The 16,789-nt window shown below is 38.8% G+C and overlaps 1 protein-coding gene across 2 annotated transcripts; it reads right to left on the bottom strand.

Annotated features, from left to right (window-relative positions):
* Window positions 1-634: 634 nt before the first annotated feature.
* Window positions 635-16,458, bottom strand: tax1bp1a (Tax1 (human T-cell leukemia virus type I) binding protein 1a). Of its 2 annotated transcripts, XM_057354607.1 has the most exons (17): window positions 16,330-16,458; window positions 15,218-15,444; window positions 11,589-11,691; window positions 10,740-10,930; window positions 10,553-10,660; window positions 8,350-8,468; window positions 7,993-8,083; window positions 7,583-7,738; window positions 6,738-6,977; window positions 6,450-6,632; window positions 6,206-6,281; window positions 5,788-6,077; window positions 4,812-4,898; window positions 3,410-3,590; window positions 3,156-3,307; window positions 2,233-2,318; window positions 635-2,154 (listed from the first exon to the last, which is right to left on the bottom strand). In XM_057354607.1, the coding sequence occupies exons 2-17, from the start codon at window positions 15,407-15,409 to the stop codon at window positions 1,944-1,946; spliced, it is 2,466 nt and encodes an 821-aa protein (XP_057210590.1). In that variant the 5' UTR covers window positions 15,410-15,444; window positions 16,330-16,458; the 3' UTR covers window positions 635-1,943. The 2 variants fall into 2 exon arrangements, with proteins under 2 accessions (XP_057210590.1, XP_057210591.1); XM_057354608.1 differs by lacking the exon at window positions 6,450-6,632.
* Window positions 16,459-16,789: the final 331 nt, after the last annotated feature.

Raw genomic sequence — 16,789 nt, 5'->3', positions numbered from 1 at the left:
AAATCTTAAACACTAATATCCAGATCAGTCATATGTACTGATATAATGGAACATTGTTTCCAGCTGACAACAGTTGGAAAAAAGTTAAATGAACGGTTACTTGATTTAGATGCTAAATACTTGAGCTATCCAGAGCTGAATAAAGAACTGTGTCGGATGCCTGTCCGTGAGAGTCGTCTTGTTTTTTACCATGTATCATGTTTGTAATACGTGTGTATTTTTAGACGCTGTACCAGTTACCACATTTGTACCTCTCTTTGGCTACAGTGTCATCTGGTCTCACAATGTGACACACAACACAACCTGTTAAACATGATTTTTGATGGATAGGATCCACACGCGTTCTGACACCTGCAACCTAGTAAAAAGTGACTGAAATGCATTTATTTTGGAGGGAGTTTGATATACTATAGTGAATGTATCGTATTGCAAGTCTTTTGTAAAGTGCTTTTGAAATTATATTTTCGTACTGTATGTTTTTGTGGAAACCGTTTTGTGGAACAGAGGCAATTTGTACGTGAGATGATGTATAATGTGTGCGTGTTTGTGCGAGCGAATGAGAGACGTCTTTATCCTCAAGCTACAATGTAAACCTTAGGAGAATGATAAAAATAAAAAAGCAAACGCAATGTATTGTGACTCTGTTTTTGTGGTTTATTGTCTATAGATGTGTAATTCATTCATCAATACATGGACAAATTCCATTTTACAACCGGAGGTATAGCGTTTCATTATTTAACATACACTTGACACACAAACACAGAGCAACCGTAAATGAAACTTTGTCACATTTTCAGTATGAAGCATCAGCCGTGATGGATAAAGGAATTTCAGGCAGAGAATTGTGATTAAACCTTTGCACTACACGTCATTAGTAAAATGTAGGATGAATATAATGCTGAAAGTGCATTCAAATGTGGAAATTTTGCATTTACAATGTAAAATGTTTGGACCAATGATGCACTGAATTTATAGCTTTTAAGAGCTTAGAACCATTCACCCAAAAATGAAATTCTGTCATTTACACACTCGAACACAAAATGACCTTAGCAGAGTTCCTTAAAGTGATAGTTCACCCAAACATTATCCACTTACTTCTATTAGACGGACACAAAACCAATGCAAGTCAATGGGTACCGCCGTTGTTCGGTTAACAACATTCTTCAAAATATCTTCTTTTGTGTTCTGCAGAAGAAAGTCATACAGGTTTGAAATTACATGAGGGTGAGTAAATGTCAAAAAAATATTTTTGGGTGAACTATCCCTTTGTTTTTTCATGCAATGAAAGTTGATGACCACCAAAGATACCTATAGTTACTGTTCACTTTCATCATAAGGAAAAGATGTGCTAGATAACCGACTTTGTATTCAATGCAATACAATTACTGGTGTTTTAAAACGTGATAGTGAATAAATTATCATTTTTGAGTGAACAGTCCCTTTAAATCAGTATATTTTCCTACAAAGAACTGCTTCAATGCTTTTGGGGGAAAACTTTAGGATTAAGGACTGTGAATGTTTTGCCCGTTCTTTTTTGGGTCACACAAAATGATACTTCATTGCATCATTGGTCCCGTTAAATAAATATTTTAAATTATGAAATACTTCTCGTAACAACAAAGCCTGTAGCGCTCATTTTAAAGCACAAGCAGGTTTACAGTAGAACACCAAAATGTCGAACTAAAAAGGTACTTTTAAATTCTTCTTTTATTTTTACATTACACCCGAAGACAATATAATAGAACTTATTTCTGTCTTTTTAGATTTTAACCTCTAAATAATGCTCGTCTATGTGCAAATCAAATATTCTGATTGGCGAGTCCTCCTCGAACAAGTTACCTTGCAGCTGTTACAACAAAGTGACATCATTAGCGTGTGTCGGACAAAACACAGAAGCCCCTCCATCACCTGAGGCGTCTTATTTTCAACTAACTGCAGAAAGACTAATCGAAGTTGTCAAAATTGAGAACGTTGCCGTCGAAGTGTGTGTGCACGTGCTTCTCGTAGAGATGCTGCTGGCAGTCCAGAGGAAACTGTTCATTGCAGACGGGACAGACCCTCCAGTGAGACTCGACGTGCCGTTCGAAACTGCTCTGCTCGAACTGAGGTGGGAAGATGACCTCGCATAGAGGACAGCGCTTATGGACGTCAGCTCTGTAAAAAAAGACACAAAATGTGCATTGTATACTTATTTCAAAACTAGTCTGCTGTCTGTGTTTATGCGTCTTATACCTGGTGTCAAAGCAGAAGCTAGTGGGGCTCTCGTTGGATTCAGGACTCTGATGATCACAGACTACAGGCGCCTCGCCATCACCTCCCTAACAGAGAAACAAAAAGCGAAACTGAAACGCGTGCCATCATTTCTTCTTGACCGAGAGTCTCGGTTTTCACTCCAGGCAGGCCCATTCAGCTGTCACCTCTTTATTGAGACATACCAGCTCGGATCTCGCACGCACCCACACATCCCGCCGAAAGCCACGCCTGTCTGCACACAGCAGGCTTCCAGCAAAGGTTAATGGGCTTTTAACGCAGCAAACGAGGGAAGAGGAGAGAGGGGTCACCGCCGATCCGCACCCTCAAATATCACAGGCCGCCACCCCTAGCCAATTAGCATAGCCCTAGTCAACATGTCTCTCTACCGAGCCTCTACCCTCGTCACTCCAATCCGCTAATGAGCTCTGAAGAGAAAAGACTTAATTGCCGTTTCATGCAAATGAGCCACCTCTGTTTTCACCTGTGAACTGAGGTTCGAGGTGTGGGGAACGCAGAGGACAGCGAGGAAGGGAGAAAGAAAGAGAGCGAATCAAAGGGCGAGGAGGCAGAAGTCGAGAGGGAGAGTTGAAAGAGTAGAAAGAAATGTTGGAAAGAGAAATGAAGTGATGGTTGCTGTAGAATGTTTGGAGAGAGAGGGAAACTAGATGTGGAAGATGCACTGCGATGCTGCATTCAGTTCAACTCGTGTCACACGTCTGTTTGAATGACATCACACAAAATAGTTTGAAAACTGTCAAACACAGTTTTAAGCAAATGACATGCATTAATGAGCCAATATTATATGATGTGGTTATTTAAACGTTTACAATAAGTTTTTTTTAACATTTACAAAGTCTGCCGTGTAAAATGATCTCCTTTAAGTTGTCGATGTATATTCTTACGTTAGGCCGCTCTTCAGCAGGGTTCTCCAAGCCATCAGGAGGACTTAGACTTCTTGAAGGTTGACTGCAGACTACAGGACCCCCCCACGGCGGTGGGGCCAAAGGAGGGGGCCGACAGGTTTGTTCCGGAGATAACGCCCCATCGGCTCCATCTAACGAATATTAAATGCTTAGAATGGGACACAAGTAAATGTCCTTATACCCAAGTATGAAAAAATGGACTAAGTCAAGAAAGAAACATGTCCCTACAGTACCCCGAGTCTCCTGCTCAGAGTAGGGGTTTCCGAACCGCAGTTCAGCAGGTTGGTGGGGCACCAGTGGAAGTGGGGGTCGGTCTTGTGGGTAGGGCAGTGGGTAACGCAAAACCATTGGTTCTTTGCCCTCTGACCTCCGACCTCCCGCTGCTTCCCCTCTGTGCATAAACTGCCGCAACTCCTAAGAGAGAAACCTTGGTTACCTCAAAGCAGTGCCTACATCTGTATCAATAGATGATTGAGTGAAAGGGATAGTTCATCCGGAGATGAAAATTCTGTCATCATTTACTCTCCCTCTTTTCATTTCAAAGCTGTATGACTTTCTTTCTTCTGCAGAACACAAAAGAAGGTACTTTGAAGAATGCTGGCACCAATTCACTTCTATTGTATGAACACAAAACCAATGCAAGTCAATGGGTGCCAGTTGCCAGCACCCAAATATCTTCTTTTGTGTTCTGAGGAAGAAAGAAAGTCATACAGCTTTGAAATGACACGAGGGGGAGTAAATGATGACAGAATTTTCATTTTTGGGCGAACTATCACTTTAATTCAATTCAAATTTCTTTCTATAGCACTTTACATAATCTTGCATTATAAGAACTGTACCGGGCACAAGATTTCCAACTAAAGGAACTCCATTTTCAAGCACTTGGTGATAAATGATACTACTGTAATTCTGATGAAATATTACCAGCCTTTAAATAGCAATGACACAGTGTATAACTTTGTCCTTTTTCATTTGTTCTCTTAATCTTTCCATCTCCCCTGACCCCGGATCTGTGTGCCATGATTAGAGGCATTATTCCCACACTTAACATTTCACACAAGTGCTGATGGGTAATCAGAGAGCTGAACGTGGCATTTAGCCGTGACTCTTGGGGCTCAAACATTCACACCCAGTCTCCTAAGTATTTAATGCTTAAAGACCATCATTAACATTCAGAAGTTCAAATGAATAAATGCTAGTTGTAGAAGTTTTGTCAATGTTTTGATCATTAAAGTGAATTATGTCATCATTTATTCATTCTCTTGTCATTTCAAACCTGTATGACTTTCTTTCTTCCACAGAACACAAAAGAAGACATTTTGAAGAATGTTGGTAACCGAACGGCACTGCCCCCCCATTCCCTTCTATTGTATGGACACAAAACCAATGCAAGTGAATGGGGTCCAGTGCTGTTCGGTTACCAACTTTCTTCAAAATATCTTCTTTTGTGGTCTGCAGAAGAAAGAAAGTCATAAAGGTTTGAAATGACAAGAGGGTGAGTAAATGATGACAGATTTTTCATGTTTGGGTGAACTATGACTTTAAGTAGCAAATAATGACAAAAACATGACATTTAGACAATATCAGATTTTAGTCCGCAATAATATGTAAAAACACCTTTATATTTGATCTTACCTCTTCCAATCTCTCCTTTTCTTTTGTCACCACCACAAGACTCTCTCTTAGTGCTGAAACCTCTCTGTCCTTCTCTGTCACTTGAGCCTATGAAGGAATTCACACATTTATATAATTCCGGCATCAGAATGTATACTCTATAACGGCTTTATGAGAACCACTAAACAATAGTGTACTGTAATTGCTATGCCAGTAGTGGAACCAAACAGAACTGCAAAAACAAAATATTTTGAGAAATGTCTCTGGTTTTCTGTCCATACAATAGCGCCCAAAATTGTTTGGTCACCAGTGTCCTTCAAAATATCTTCTTTTGTGCTCTGCAGAATAAATTAAGTCATTCAGGTTTGTAATGACATGACTGTGAATAAATGAAATAATTTGTATTTTTGAGTGAACTATCCCTTTAAAGGCGAGCTGAGATCAGTGTGTACTGTATAACTAACTGAGACGCTGATATATAGTCTGAAGGTAACCTCCTGAATAGATTTATGCAACTAGAGGTCTCGTGTCTAAAAAAAAAAAGAAAGCTAGCCATCTCCCACTTACAGTGTTATTTTCTTTCTCTCAAGAGTAAACGTTGTGTAAATGTCTGTTTGGGTTTTAAGTTCTGTCGAAATGGGTTTGCTAAGGTCCCCTACCCTGCTCTTCAGTAAACAGTTGTAAAGCATTCGTCACGAAAGCGCATGCGTGTATAAACACGCTATAAATAAAAGACTCTTCTTTTGATGGTGTCTCCGACTTTGTCTAAATACACAGACAAGTGGAGTCCTTTATGACCCCATCTCCTTTCCACTTGGCCAACTCTGTTCTTTATGACTGACACACACACACACGCTAATGGAGTTTCACGTCCCTCAGCACACAAACAAAAACATGTGGGGTGATGTGTATGTGTGCATCCTTAGCAGGCTCTTTCCTGTTTGTTTGTGTGTGTGTGTGTGTGTGTGTGTGTGTGTGTGTTTGTTTGTTTGTTTACCTTAAATCGCTTCTCCTCATTGGCTAGCAGGAGCTTCAGGTTTTCATTGATGGTGCACTGCTCTCTCCACTTCTCCTCCATGCACGCAAGTTCAGCCTCAACTGACACACTACACTCCTCCTCATCTTCATCTTCATCCTCCTCCTCCTCCTCCTCCTCCTCCTCCTCTTCTTCTTCTTCCTCATCCTCCTCCTCTTCCTCCTCCTCCTCCTCATCCTCCTTTCCGTCTTCATTTCTCTGTCTTTCAGCATCTGTCTGCACTGCAGGTTTAATCTCAGCAGGACGTTGAGCTTTTAAAAACAAAATCATCCATTTTTGCATAATATCACTAGAGGTAATATTGAAACGTAAAACATCAATAAGGAATAGCTTTACAGTTTAAATACAGGTTATGGTGCATTTCTATGCATGTCAATACCCGTGGGAGGCGTTTCTGCATCTGGGGTGTGTAACTCCTGTGTGGTCTCTGTAGAGGCATCATTCCTGCTAGAATACTGAAAAATGCATAACAGGATTAAGATTCTTCATAGTAGTGTTTTTAAGGGCACATTTCTAGTAAACATCTGTAAATAAACTGTATTAAACTGCAATCAAATATGTACGGAATTTTTGCGTTTATGTGAAAGACACATCAGGGTAGAGCCATACTTTCATTGACTTACCCCCTGCTGTGTCTCTTGTTGTTCAGTTAGTTTAATGACCTGTCTTCGCAAACGTTGACACTCTCTGTATTTCTCTTTGTAGTGCTCTGCAGCCATATTTAGACGCAGCCTAAGTTCCTCTATCTCTTTCTGTAGCTCCGCCTCCAGCTCAGAGGACAAACCCACTCCCCCACTAACCCTACCCTAAATAAAAAAGTCAAGAAAAGACGCAGGAGAAGACCGTTCACATGTGCTCTGGATATTGTTATTTATAGATGTTCCTAGGCAAATCATCACATTTGTGGTTACCACTTCCTGTGAAGCCTGGTTCCTCATCCTGTCCAGCTGATTCTGGGCGTGTCGGCACTCTTCCTGGGCTTTAGTTAATTGTGCCTGTAGGTCTTCGGCCTCCTGGCGAGCACGGTACAACTCGGCAATGGTGCGTTCTCGACCGCCGGAGGCGTCACGTAACTCGGAGCCCAACATGGCAGCCTGTTGTCGAGTGGCTTGAAGCTGCTCCTCAGCCTGACGCAGCTTCTCTTTGAGACCCTGGAGATATACATGTAAAACACAAAAACAATATATGAAACATAAATTCATAAAGTTTCCTAATCCGCTTACCCTAACATGCAATATATAACAATTTGTGTGTGTGTTTTAATATCTTTAAGTTTCTCAAATAATACAATATATTCTAAAATACTAATACACCTAACCTTAAATATATAAGAAGTATATTTTAGATCAATTATTTGTATGTTAATGTTTATTATATGTTTTATATTATATGTATTACAATGCAAATATATATAAAAAAGACTAAGATTTACTGACTACTTAACTATTCATAATTGTTTCTAGGGATGTAACAATATTAAATAATTATTTATAAAAATAATAGATGTTACCTTTAGCAAGGTAAAAGGGATTTTTAGGTCATTTGACCCATCTCATACTATAACTCATATTAAGCAAGAGTTATGATTATAGGATAAAGAAAAGATGCTTATGGCACGTTACCAAGTCATAATTTGTCATTTTAAATATCGCAATAATTATTGTACCGTGGACTTTGCACAGTAAGACTTTGATATTGTTACATCCGTAATTGTTTCTAAATAACCAATCAAATGTAAGTAATGCCCGTCTCTTACAGCATTGGTGGAGTGTGCGTCTCTCTCTGTGCGCAGTCGGTGTAACTCCTCCTGGTATTGTGCGATGGTGACCTCCCTGTTCAGCTCCATCGCCTTCAACATCTGCAGCTCAGCACTGAGTTTAGTGTTTTCCAGCTCCACACTCCGCACGTGAGACTGCAGGCGCGCACACACACACACACACACACACACACACACACACACACACACACACACACACACACACACACACACACACACACACACACACACACACAACACACACACACACACACACACACACACACACACACACACACACACACACACACACACACACACACACACACACACACACACACACAGCGCTAAGCAATGCACATCACACCTCTGATCAATACATACCATTACACTACTACACACTCACTCACTTTATAGAGTTCCCTCTCATCTCTCTCATTCTTCAGCTGAGTTTGCAGACTGTCTCTTTCCGATAACACTTTTTGGAGCCGGTTTCTTAAGCTAAATAAAAACACCAAAATTCTGCATATAAACCCTCTCATACAAATGAAATGAACTGCAGTATATTTTTATCTAAAGATAGTGTTGTCAAAAAAATGATGGCTACAAAATCTCATTTAGACCTGCATATTAATGTCTAAGTAATATTTTGACAAAATAAATATTTGTTGAATTTTGCATTTATGTGACCACTAAAACACACAAGATGTTCACACTTTGCAATGTTAAATATTAGGTTGTGTTTGTTTGTTTGTGTGTGTGCTCACCAGTCAAGTTCAGTTTCTTTAAGAAGTGTTTTCTGTGTAATTTCTAACAGGTCCTGCTCAAGCTGTCTCACTCTGGCCAGAGCTTCCTCCTTCTCCTCCCACAGGCCTTTCTGCAGTTCCTACCAACAGACAACAGGTATTTTATTCAATTAAAAGGCTGAAAAAGCCAATATTGTTTCAAAAGTAATCTAACCAACAATTTGACATTATTGTACATAATTTACATTTAGTCACTAGTGACTTACCATTTGCAAGCATTTGATTCAAAGGGACTTACAAAATGAGGCAAACAATAGAAGCAATCACATCAGCAAGGTGCATCAAAAACTGCCAAATCGCTAAATCTGTCATTTTTAAAAATATTATTATACTTGAATATATTAAAAATAAATGTCTACTTTTTAAAATAATGTTAGTTAGTTTTGTGATCCTTTACAAATCATTATACAATTATATAGTGCCAGACTCTAAATTAAGTTAAATATTTGTCTCAAGAATTCCAAAAAAAAAAACTTAAAACAACAATAGGTAAAATTGCATAAAATAATCCAAGTCCATTTTATTTGACATATTTTTGCTTCTTAAAAGGATTTATATGTGTGTATATATATATATACACACACACAGTATATTTATTTATTTATTTTTTGCTTTCAGATGTGTTTAATTTCGTGTGTTATGAACAGGATTTAACAAATTCAACTCCATTTTAGTCACAATTTTCATGTGACCCGCAGGTTAAAGATCAATCTGCAGGAAATGACACAGACTTCAACCTAAAAGCCTCTTTTTGAAAACGTGACATTTGTACTTGTAAATCAGAAAATAACAAATCAAGTAAACTAGAATTATAGAAAATAATTTTTATAATTCAGTAAATAACAAAAGATTTTCAAAGTTTGATGTTGGGAGTTGTACTTTAATTTCACTTTCAATGTTTCATATTTCATATTTTACAGTCGTCATCAGTAAATCACAGTAACATCTGGTTTTGAAAGCACACATCCACCCCTTGTCCTCTGGCTAATCTGGTGACTCGTGGTGTTTTATGGCCGATGATGTTTCGGAATTGCTGCACAGGCATATAAAATCTGCGGTCGTAAAATTAGCAGCCACAAAATATATACTTATGTTCTCACGATAAAGAGGAAGTATATTTTCATATGTATGTTCTGACAGTTTAACAGACATACACACACTTATGGCATAAGAGATGGTTTGTGTGGTAAGATTAAATTATAAAGTGTTTATGTTTTATTTGTGCTGTTCTTTGTCCTTTGTGACGCTCATAGTTCATGAGAACATTCAATAAATCTCAGTACAAACACTAGGGGGCGATAAGAGACCAACAAACCAAATGAATTAGATTCTGCTGTTTTGTGGCTTAAAGGAATGGCAGAACACAAAAGAAGATATTTTGAAGAATGTTGGTAACTGAACAATGATGATACCCATTGACTTGAATAGGTTTTGTGTCTGTACAATAGACACATTGTTAAGTTACCAACATTCTTTAAAATATCTTCTTTTGTGTTCTGCAGAAGTCACACAGGTTTGAAATGACAAGAGGGTGAGTAAACAATGACAGAATTTTAATTTGGGGTAAACTATCACTTTATTTCAATAGACACACAGCAAAATGAAAAGGGAGACAGAAATAAAAGTGAGGCAAAGAAAGAGATAAAGCATCGCGTGACTGGCTGCTGTTGTCTCAGAGACTGGGCAGGTCTCCTCTTTTTTGTTGAGTGGTTTTTGTGGACATTTACTCCTGGCTGTGCGCTCAAGCCTGACGTCACGTCTACCCTCCCTGTGGTCAACATGGCACAGCCATGACAACAGATGCCTGTGCAAACTTCTCTCTCTCTCAAACTCGGTTCCTTCACTTTCAGTACACCATCCTCAAACGCAGATTTAAGAATAAAATCACTGTATGAGGATGGTCAGTAAAACACAAAGACAGCCATTATCTGATAAGATAAAGTGCACTGTGGGGGTAGGTTCACTGTCAGTCAAACAGAAAAAACATTTTATATGTGGAGCCAGAAAGTCTTAGAGCTGAAATGTGCACATACGCACACACGGGAGGGCTTTGATGTGAAGATAACTTGAACTTGTGATCTTTGGTGTGTCACACGCTACTCAAACACTGGGATTTGTTTTTGATGCTTCGTTGCTTGGACACTTTTATATGCGCATTTAGTACCTGGTTCTGTATTCTCTGTTTCTCCTGAAGCTGATCTCTCTCCTGCGTCAGGAGGCGTAGAGCTTTCTGCAGTTCTTTGCATTCTTGTTGGACTTCCTCTACACGCTGCTGCTCACATACAAACACAGTTATTGAATCAAAATTAACAGACAATGTGTGTGCTTGTATGTATAAGTGTGCCTAACACCTCGAGTAGTCCGGTCTTTGTCGTTACAACCAGTATGTCTGAGTTGCCATCATCCTCCACTGTCATTAGCTCCTCCCCAGTGGGCGTGGCCGGGCGGAACTGGAACGGCGTGCTGGCACCTCTGATTTCGCCAGTGTGTGTGACATAGCAGAACTGATAAAACTCGCCGTCACTACGGGGAATGTAGTAACCTAGGAAACAGCAACCATAGTATTTGCTTAGTCAATGTCTTTTTTACAGTGCACTTTATAATAATAACATATATGCACTCAAGTTTGTTGACCACAATAATAACCAGTGGAAGGAATTTTTTTTATTTGATATCACCCTAAAATAAGAATGTCCAGCAGACATGTTCCCCACAATATGGGATGACTATAAATTGTTTATCATTTGTTTATGAGTTTTGAACGCTTAGATAGTTTCTGATCTATTAACTTGGTAAGTGACCTTAAAGAGATGAACATTCAGTCATTATTTACTCACCCTTAAGTCATTTCAAACCTGTATGACTTTCTTTCTTCCGCAAATCACAAAAGATATTTTGAAGAATGTTGGTAACCAAACAACGGCGGCATCCATTCACTTCTACTGTATAGACACAAAACCAATGCAAGTCATTGGTTCTGTTACCAGCATCCTTTAAAATAACTCCTGTGTGTTCTGCAGAAGAAAGAAAGTCATACAGGTTTAAAATGACAAGAGGATGAGTAAATGATGACAGAATTTTCATTTTTGGGTGAACTATCCCTTAAAGATATAGGTATAGATTATTTGTCAGACGAATCACACTAAACTATTATGTAATATTCCTCTCATACAACTAATTTTAGGTGTGTGTCTTTGAACCTTGAAAGATGATGGTTCGGTGAACAGTGGATCCCTCAGTGTAGTTTTCCGGCATGGGAGACCAGAGGAACGTGTAGTAGTCTCTCGCGCTGCTCCAGCCCACCTAAAACACATGGGAAACATGAAGTGAGTCAGAACTAAAACTATATAAATGCCACTATAAATGCCTTTAAAACAAGTCAGAGAAGAAAACTAGTTTATGTTGCTCTGACCATACCAATACAGGTAAAGCCATACAAAAATGTTAACTCCAACTAAACATACTTTTTCGTTTATTTTATCATGTGTGTTGGTATATGATGCTATCTGTTTTCTAAATAACAATGAGAGGAGTGGTAACACTTAGCCAGTTGTGGAAAAGGCATAGTGTGTGCATGTTGTGTCTCTGTGGGGGGTGGTGGGGGCTCGGAAAAGAAGGCGTCATGGAAAAAAGAACCGATAAAAAGGTGAAAACTTTACACTTGCTTCAAAGGCAGATGAAATTGTGTGGTTACTCTAAAGTGTGTGCGCGTGTCTTTGAAGCAAATATAAATTGGTCAACCACCCATTTTGTGCATGTGCAAATGAGTGATCATATGGTTATATGTAGCTTTAAATGAAATAAGATAATGAAATAATTCTCATCCTCCATCGTAAACATGTCAAATGCAGTAACATTTTAGTTACAAAGAAGACACGCACAACACATACAGATTTTTACTGACAGTAATTTGTCATCATGATTTTCACAAAGCTACCAGACGTTTACTTTGATTACACTATATCACGTCTGTAATCACTTATACAGAAAGTATTCAGCTTTCATCTGGCACACAGCTATCTATGAAGGCATCAAAGATTAATTACAGAGAGAAAAATAGGAAACAGAGCGAGAGAGAATATCTGAGTGCGTGTCAAACAAGCCATGCTTGTAGATACACGACCAATAAATGATGAATTAAATAATAAGAGGGTTGATGTAACTATAAATCAGATACATAAGAACATGTTCCCCATGTGTGCGACAGCTTAATAACACAGTACCTCTCCGAGTGTGTGTTTGTGTCTGCACAAACCTACTGCATGTGTATGTGTACACCACATTTTAGCCAATTTTCAACGTGCCTCAACATCTTTTAGGTAATCATTACAAAAGTTTGTTACGCCTGAAATCCTACAGTTTCACAGAAATCTTACAGAAATCTTCAGTTTAAGCTTTGGTTTAAAAGAAACTAAGATGATTTTCGTGTTTCTATAGCTTAACTGGTACAACACTGCATTAGCACAAATGCAACACTTACTGATCAAATCTATACCTTAAAATGGACTGTAAGTATCTTTGGATTTAAGCATCTGCTAAATGCATAAATGTCAAATGGAATTTATTAATAGCAACGCAAGAATAGATGGAAATATACACTCACCTAAAGGATTATTAGGAACACCATACTAATACGGTGTTTGACCCCCTTTCGCCTTCAGAACTGCCTTAATTCTAAGTGGCATTGATTCAACAAGGTGCTGAAAGCATTCTTTAGAAATGTTGGCCCATATTGATAGGATAGCATCTTGCAGTTGATGGAGATTTGTGGGATGCACATCCAGGGCACGAAGCTCCCGTTCCACCACATCCCAAAGATGTTCTATCGGGTTGAGATCTGGTGACTGTGGGGGCCATTCTAGTACAGTGAACTCATTGTCATGTTCAAGAAACCAATTTGAAATGATTCGAGCTTTGTGACATGGTGCATTATCCTGCTGGAAGTAGCCATTAGAGGATGGGTACATGGTGGTCATAAAGGGATGGACATGGTCAGAAACAATGCTCAGGTAGGCCGTGGCATTTAAACGATGCCCAATTGGCACTAAGGGGCCTAAAGTGTGCCAAGAAAACATCCCCCACACCATTACACCACCACCACCAGCCTGCACAGTGGTAACAAGGCATGATGGATCCATGTTCTCATTCTGTTTACGCCAAATTCTGACTCTACCATTTGAATGTCTCAACAGAAATCGAGACTCATCAGACCAGGCAACATTTTTCCAGTCTTCAACTGTCCAATTTTGGTGAGCTCGTGCAAATTGTAGCCTCTTTTTCCTATTTGTAGTGGAGATGAGTGGTACCCGGTGGGGTCTTCTGCTGTTGTAGCCCATCTGCCTCAAGGTTGTGCGTGTTGTGGCTTCACAAATGCTTTGCTGCATACCTCGGTTGTAACGAGTGGTTATTTCAGTCAAAGTTGCTCTTCTATCAGCTTGAATCAGTCGGCCCATTCTCCTCTGACCTCTAGCATCAACAAGGCATTTTCGCCCACAGGACTGCCGCATACTGGATGTTTTTCCCTTTTCACACCATTCTTTGTAAACCCTAGAAATGGTTGTGCGTGAAAATCCCAGTAACTGAGCAGATTGTGAAATACTCAGACCGGCCCGTCTGGCACCAACAACCATGCCACGCTCAAAATTGCTTAAATCACCTTTCTTTCCCATTCTGACATTCAGTTTGGAGTTCAGGAGATTGTCTTGACCAGGACCACACCCCTAAATGCATTGAAGCAACTGCCATGTGATTGGTTGATTAGATAATTGCATTAATGAGAAATTGAACAGGTGTTCCTAATAATCCTTTAGGTGAGTGTAAGTAACTAAATACTTGCACATAAAATGAGTCAAAAACTAATATGTAATACTCTCACAGTACCACCAGAGGGCACATGTGGTTCACCAAGTAATAAAAAGCCAAGGTTAAGGGTGCTGAGGAGTTGAGAAAAAAAAAAACGTTTTTATTCCTTAATGAGACTACAGGTATTCTCTGAATACTTCAGTCCATTTATATTTGTTTAATATATGAGTCTGATATGCCTGTCTCTTATTATTACTAACCATGCATAACATATGATAGGCAATGTGTGTCATTAAACTGGAAGTTTTTGCACAAAAACGCTAAAAGATGTTAGAAGAAGATCCTAAATTTCAAATCGTGAGTTGTACTTCATTGCAGCTGGCTGTAAGTGGAAATGCCCACAGCCTGCAGAAAGGACACGAAAACACATGCACAACAAAACCCTATTCCCCTATAAACTAACCATCAAAACAGAGTGTATTAAACAGATTAACCATCTATTTTCCAATCCACATTTTATTCTGCAACCCACCACTCTAAATGCTGTCTGGAAAGATCTGGTCGATTTGAAGTGCCTTTTATGCCAGCCATAAACTGTCATTTTATCTTAACAAGATGTAAAGTTTCCAAACACTAATTTCCTCTTTATTAACTGTAAGATTTAATTTTAAGATGAAAGAAAGAGATTTAAAAAGTGTTAAACTGAACGAAGATAACGTGTGCAAGTCTGACACACTACAACTTGAATACAAAAAACATTTTGGTGTTTAGATATGAAGGTTAAAGATATAGTGACTATAGTGAAGTTTGTTTTGGTTTTCAAAAGTTTATGAGTACATGTGTGATTAGACAGACATCTATCCAAGAAAAGCAGACCTCCCATTTAGGGTGGTCTGCATCATTATGTAAACCTAAAAAGACAGACCAGCATAAATGCTGTATTTGAGCCAATGGTCTAAACTTTTTGTGAATTTCTAAGCATCTTTAGCGAGACAATGTTTGCTAGGGCACATTTTTGTGTACCAACCTTAAAGATGCCAACCCAATCTTTAGCATGTGGGGTTATGAAAGGAGTGAGTGTGTAATGACACTCAAGCGCTGCCTGTGGAAGGAAGCTTTTCCCAACATTCTGGAATATGACATGGGCGAAGTTTGATGTTTCCATGGCAACACTTCCCCCTCCACCTGCAGGACCTCCTGTACTACAGGCTGATGACATTGTGAGTGGTCCAGTAAAGCCGTCAAGTGGTCTACCTGTAAAGAAGTAAAAAAACAAGAATGGGAGTAAAATAAGAGAAAAGTACAAAAGAAATAATCAAGTATTACTTTCAAAAACTGGTATCTACTACATTATAAAATGTGCATCTACAAAGTATATTGTATGGTTGTGTATAACTCCCCTCTAAGAAACATTTCAATTTCTAATCCATTCACATTCATGTATAGTTGTCTTTTTTCTCATTTTAAAGACATTATGAAATCCAAGTCTCTGCTCCACAGGAAATTACATCATGGTGATTATATTATTTCGCTATTTTAAGTTATATACAATTGCAACATGCTTATTCTCATACTATTACATAATGGGCAAATATAACACCGTTATTAAGGAAAGGAATAAAAATAATACACAGCATGAAGAAGACCTGCCCTATTTCAGGCAAGATGGGGCGATGCCGATTAAGGCCTGCATGCATGGCACTGCTGCTGATGTTCACATTCCAGTTTATACAGGCCTTGATCGTCATTGAAAGCTCGATTGAATACAACAAATTGCATATTCCTACTGAGGTCACAATATGATCACTAAAGACAACATACTTGCATTTTATATGTCTCCATAAATCGATAGGTTATATTTATGTCACTTGCATCATATTGATAACTTGCAAGTCACTGCCGATTAAACGACAGTATACAATATGAAATATATTTGCATCATTTTGCAATATGTTTTACGAGCGAAATAACAATCGGCGACCTTATAGGATCATCTGATGTAATGAGTTTTGATTACTCAGATCCAACATGCGTTCACCGCAATCCAATCTCGAAACGGACGCGTGCAATTCCGGCCATCATGCTACATGCAGATTAGCATCATATACACTAAAGCGCTCGCTATAAAGCCCGTTATACCTGTAATCCATGTTTCCTCGAAGGTCAGTAACTCTAGCTGGTTAGATCGCTAGACAACTCAGATTAAACGCAACGCTGTAGTTGAACCGGGTGTCAACATGTTTTGGGAATCTGAAGATGTCACGCTACTTCCGGTCCGTTGCGCCCTGTGATTGGTTTATTTACCCCTGCCAAGACATTCGCGAATTGCTATTGGCTGGTGGATGGCACTTACCAGAACATACTTTAAAATTATGAAAACATGAAAGCGTTATCAATTACATTTAAAGATTGTGGTAATCGTGCACAGATGATTAGATCTTATTTTGCAAACGTCCTTCTTTGTCCACACGACATTAATTAGATATTACAAGTTATTAATATTACAAGTTAATATTAGTTAGATATTAAGTTACTGCTTTAAAGGTGTGGAGGAAAAAACATTAACGTTAAGTGGAGGTTTCAAGCAAGTATTAGGCAA

Source organism: Triplophysa rosa, linkage group LG16 (assembly GCF_024868665.1).
Source record: "Triplophysa rosa linkage group LG16, Trosa_1v2, whole genome shotgun sequence".
NCBI lineage: Eukaryota > Metazoa > Chordata > Actinopteri > Cypriniformes > Nemacheilidae > Triplophysa > Triplophysa rosa.
Note: the sequence above shows the minus strand (reverse complement) of the source record. Positions and strands in the feature narration are given on the sequence as shown.

Excerpts from the sequence above, each read along its gene's own strand:
- tax1bp1a (XM_057354607.1), bottom strand. The coding sequence starts at position 15,409 with ATGTCATCAGCCTGTAGTACAGGAGGTCCTGCAGGTGGAGGGGGAAGT. Across the intron at positions 11,692-15,217 it reads ATTGGGTTGGCATCTTTAAG|GTGGGCTGGAGCAGCGCGAG; the intron begins GTTGGTACACAA and ends CATGTGTTTTAG. Across the intron at positions 10,931-11,588 it reads CCGAACCATCATCTTTCAAG|GTTACTACATTCCCCGTAGT; the intron begins GTTCAAAGACAC and ends GCTGTTTCCTAG.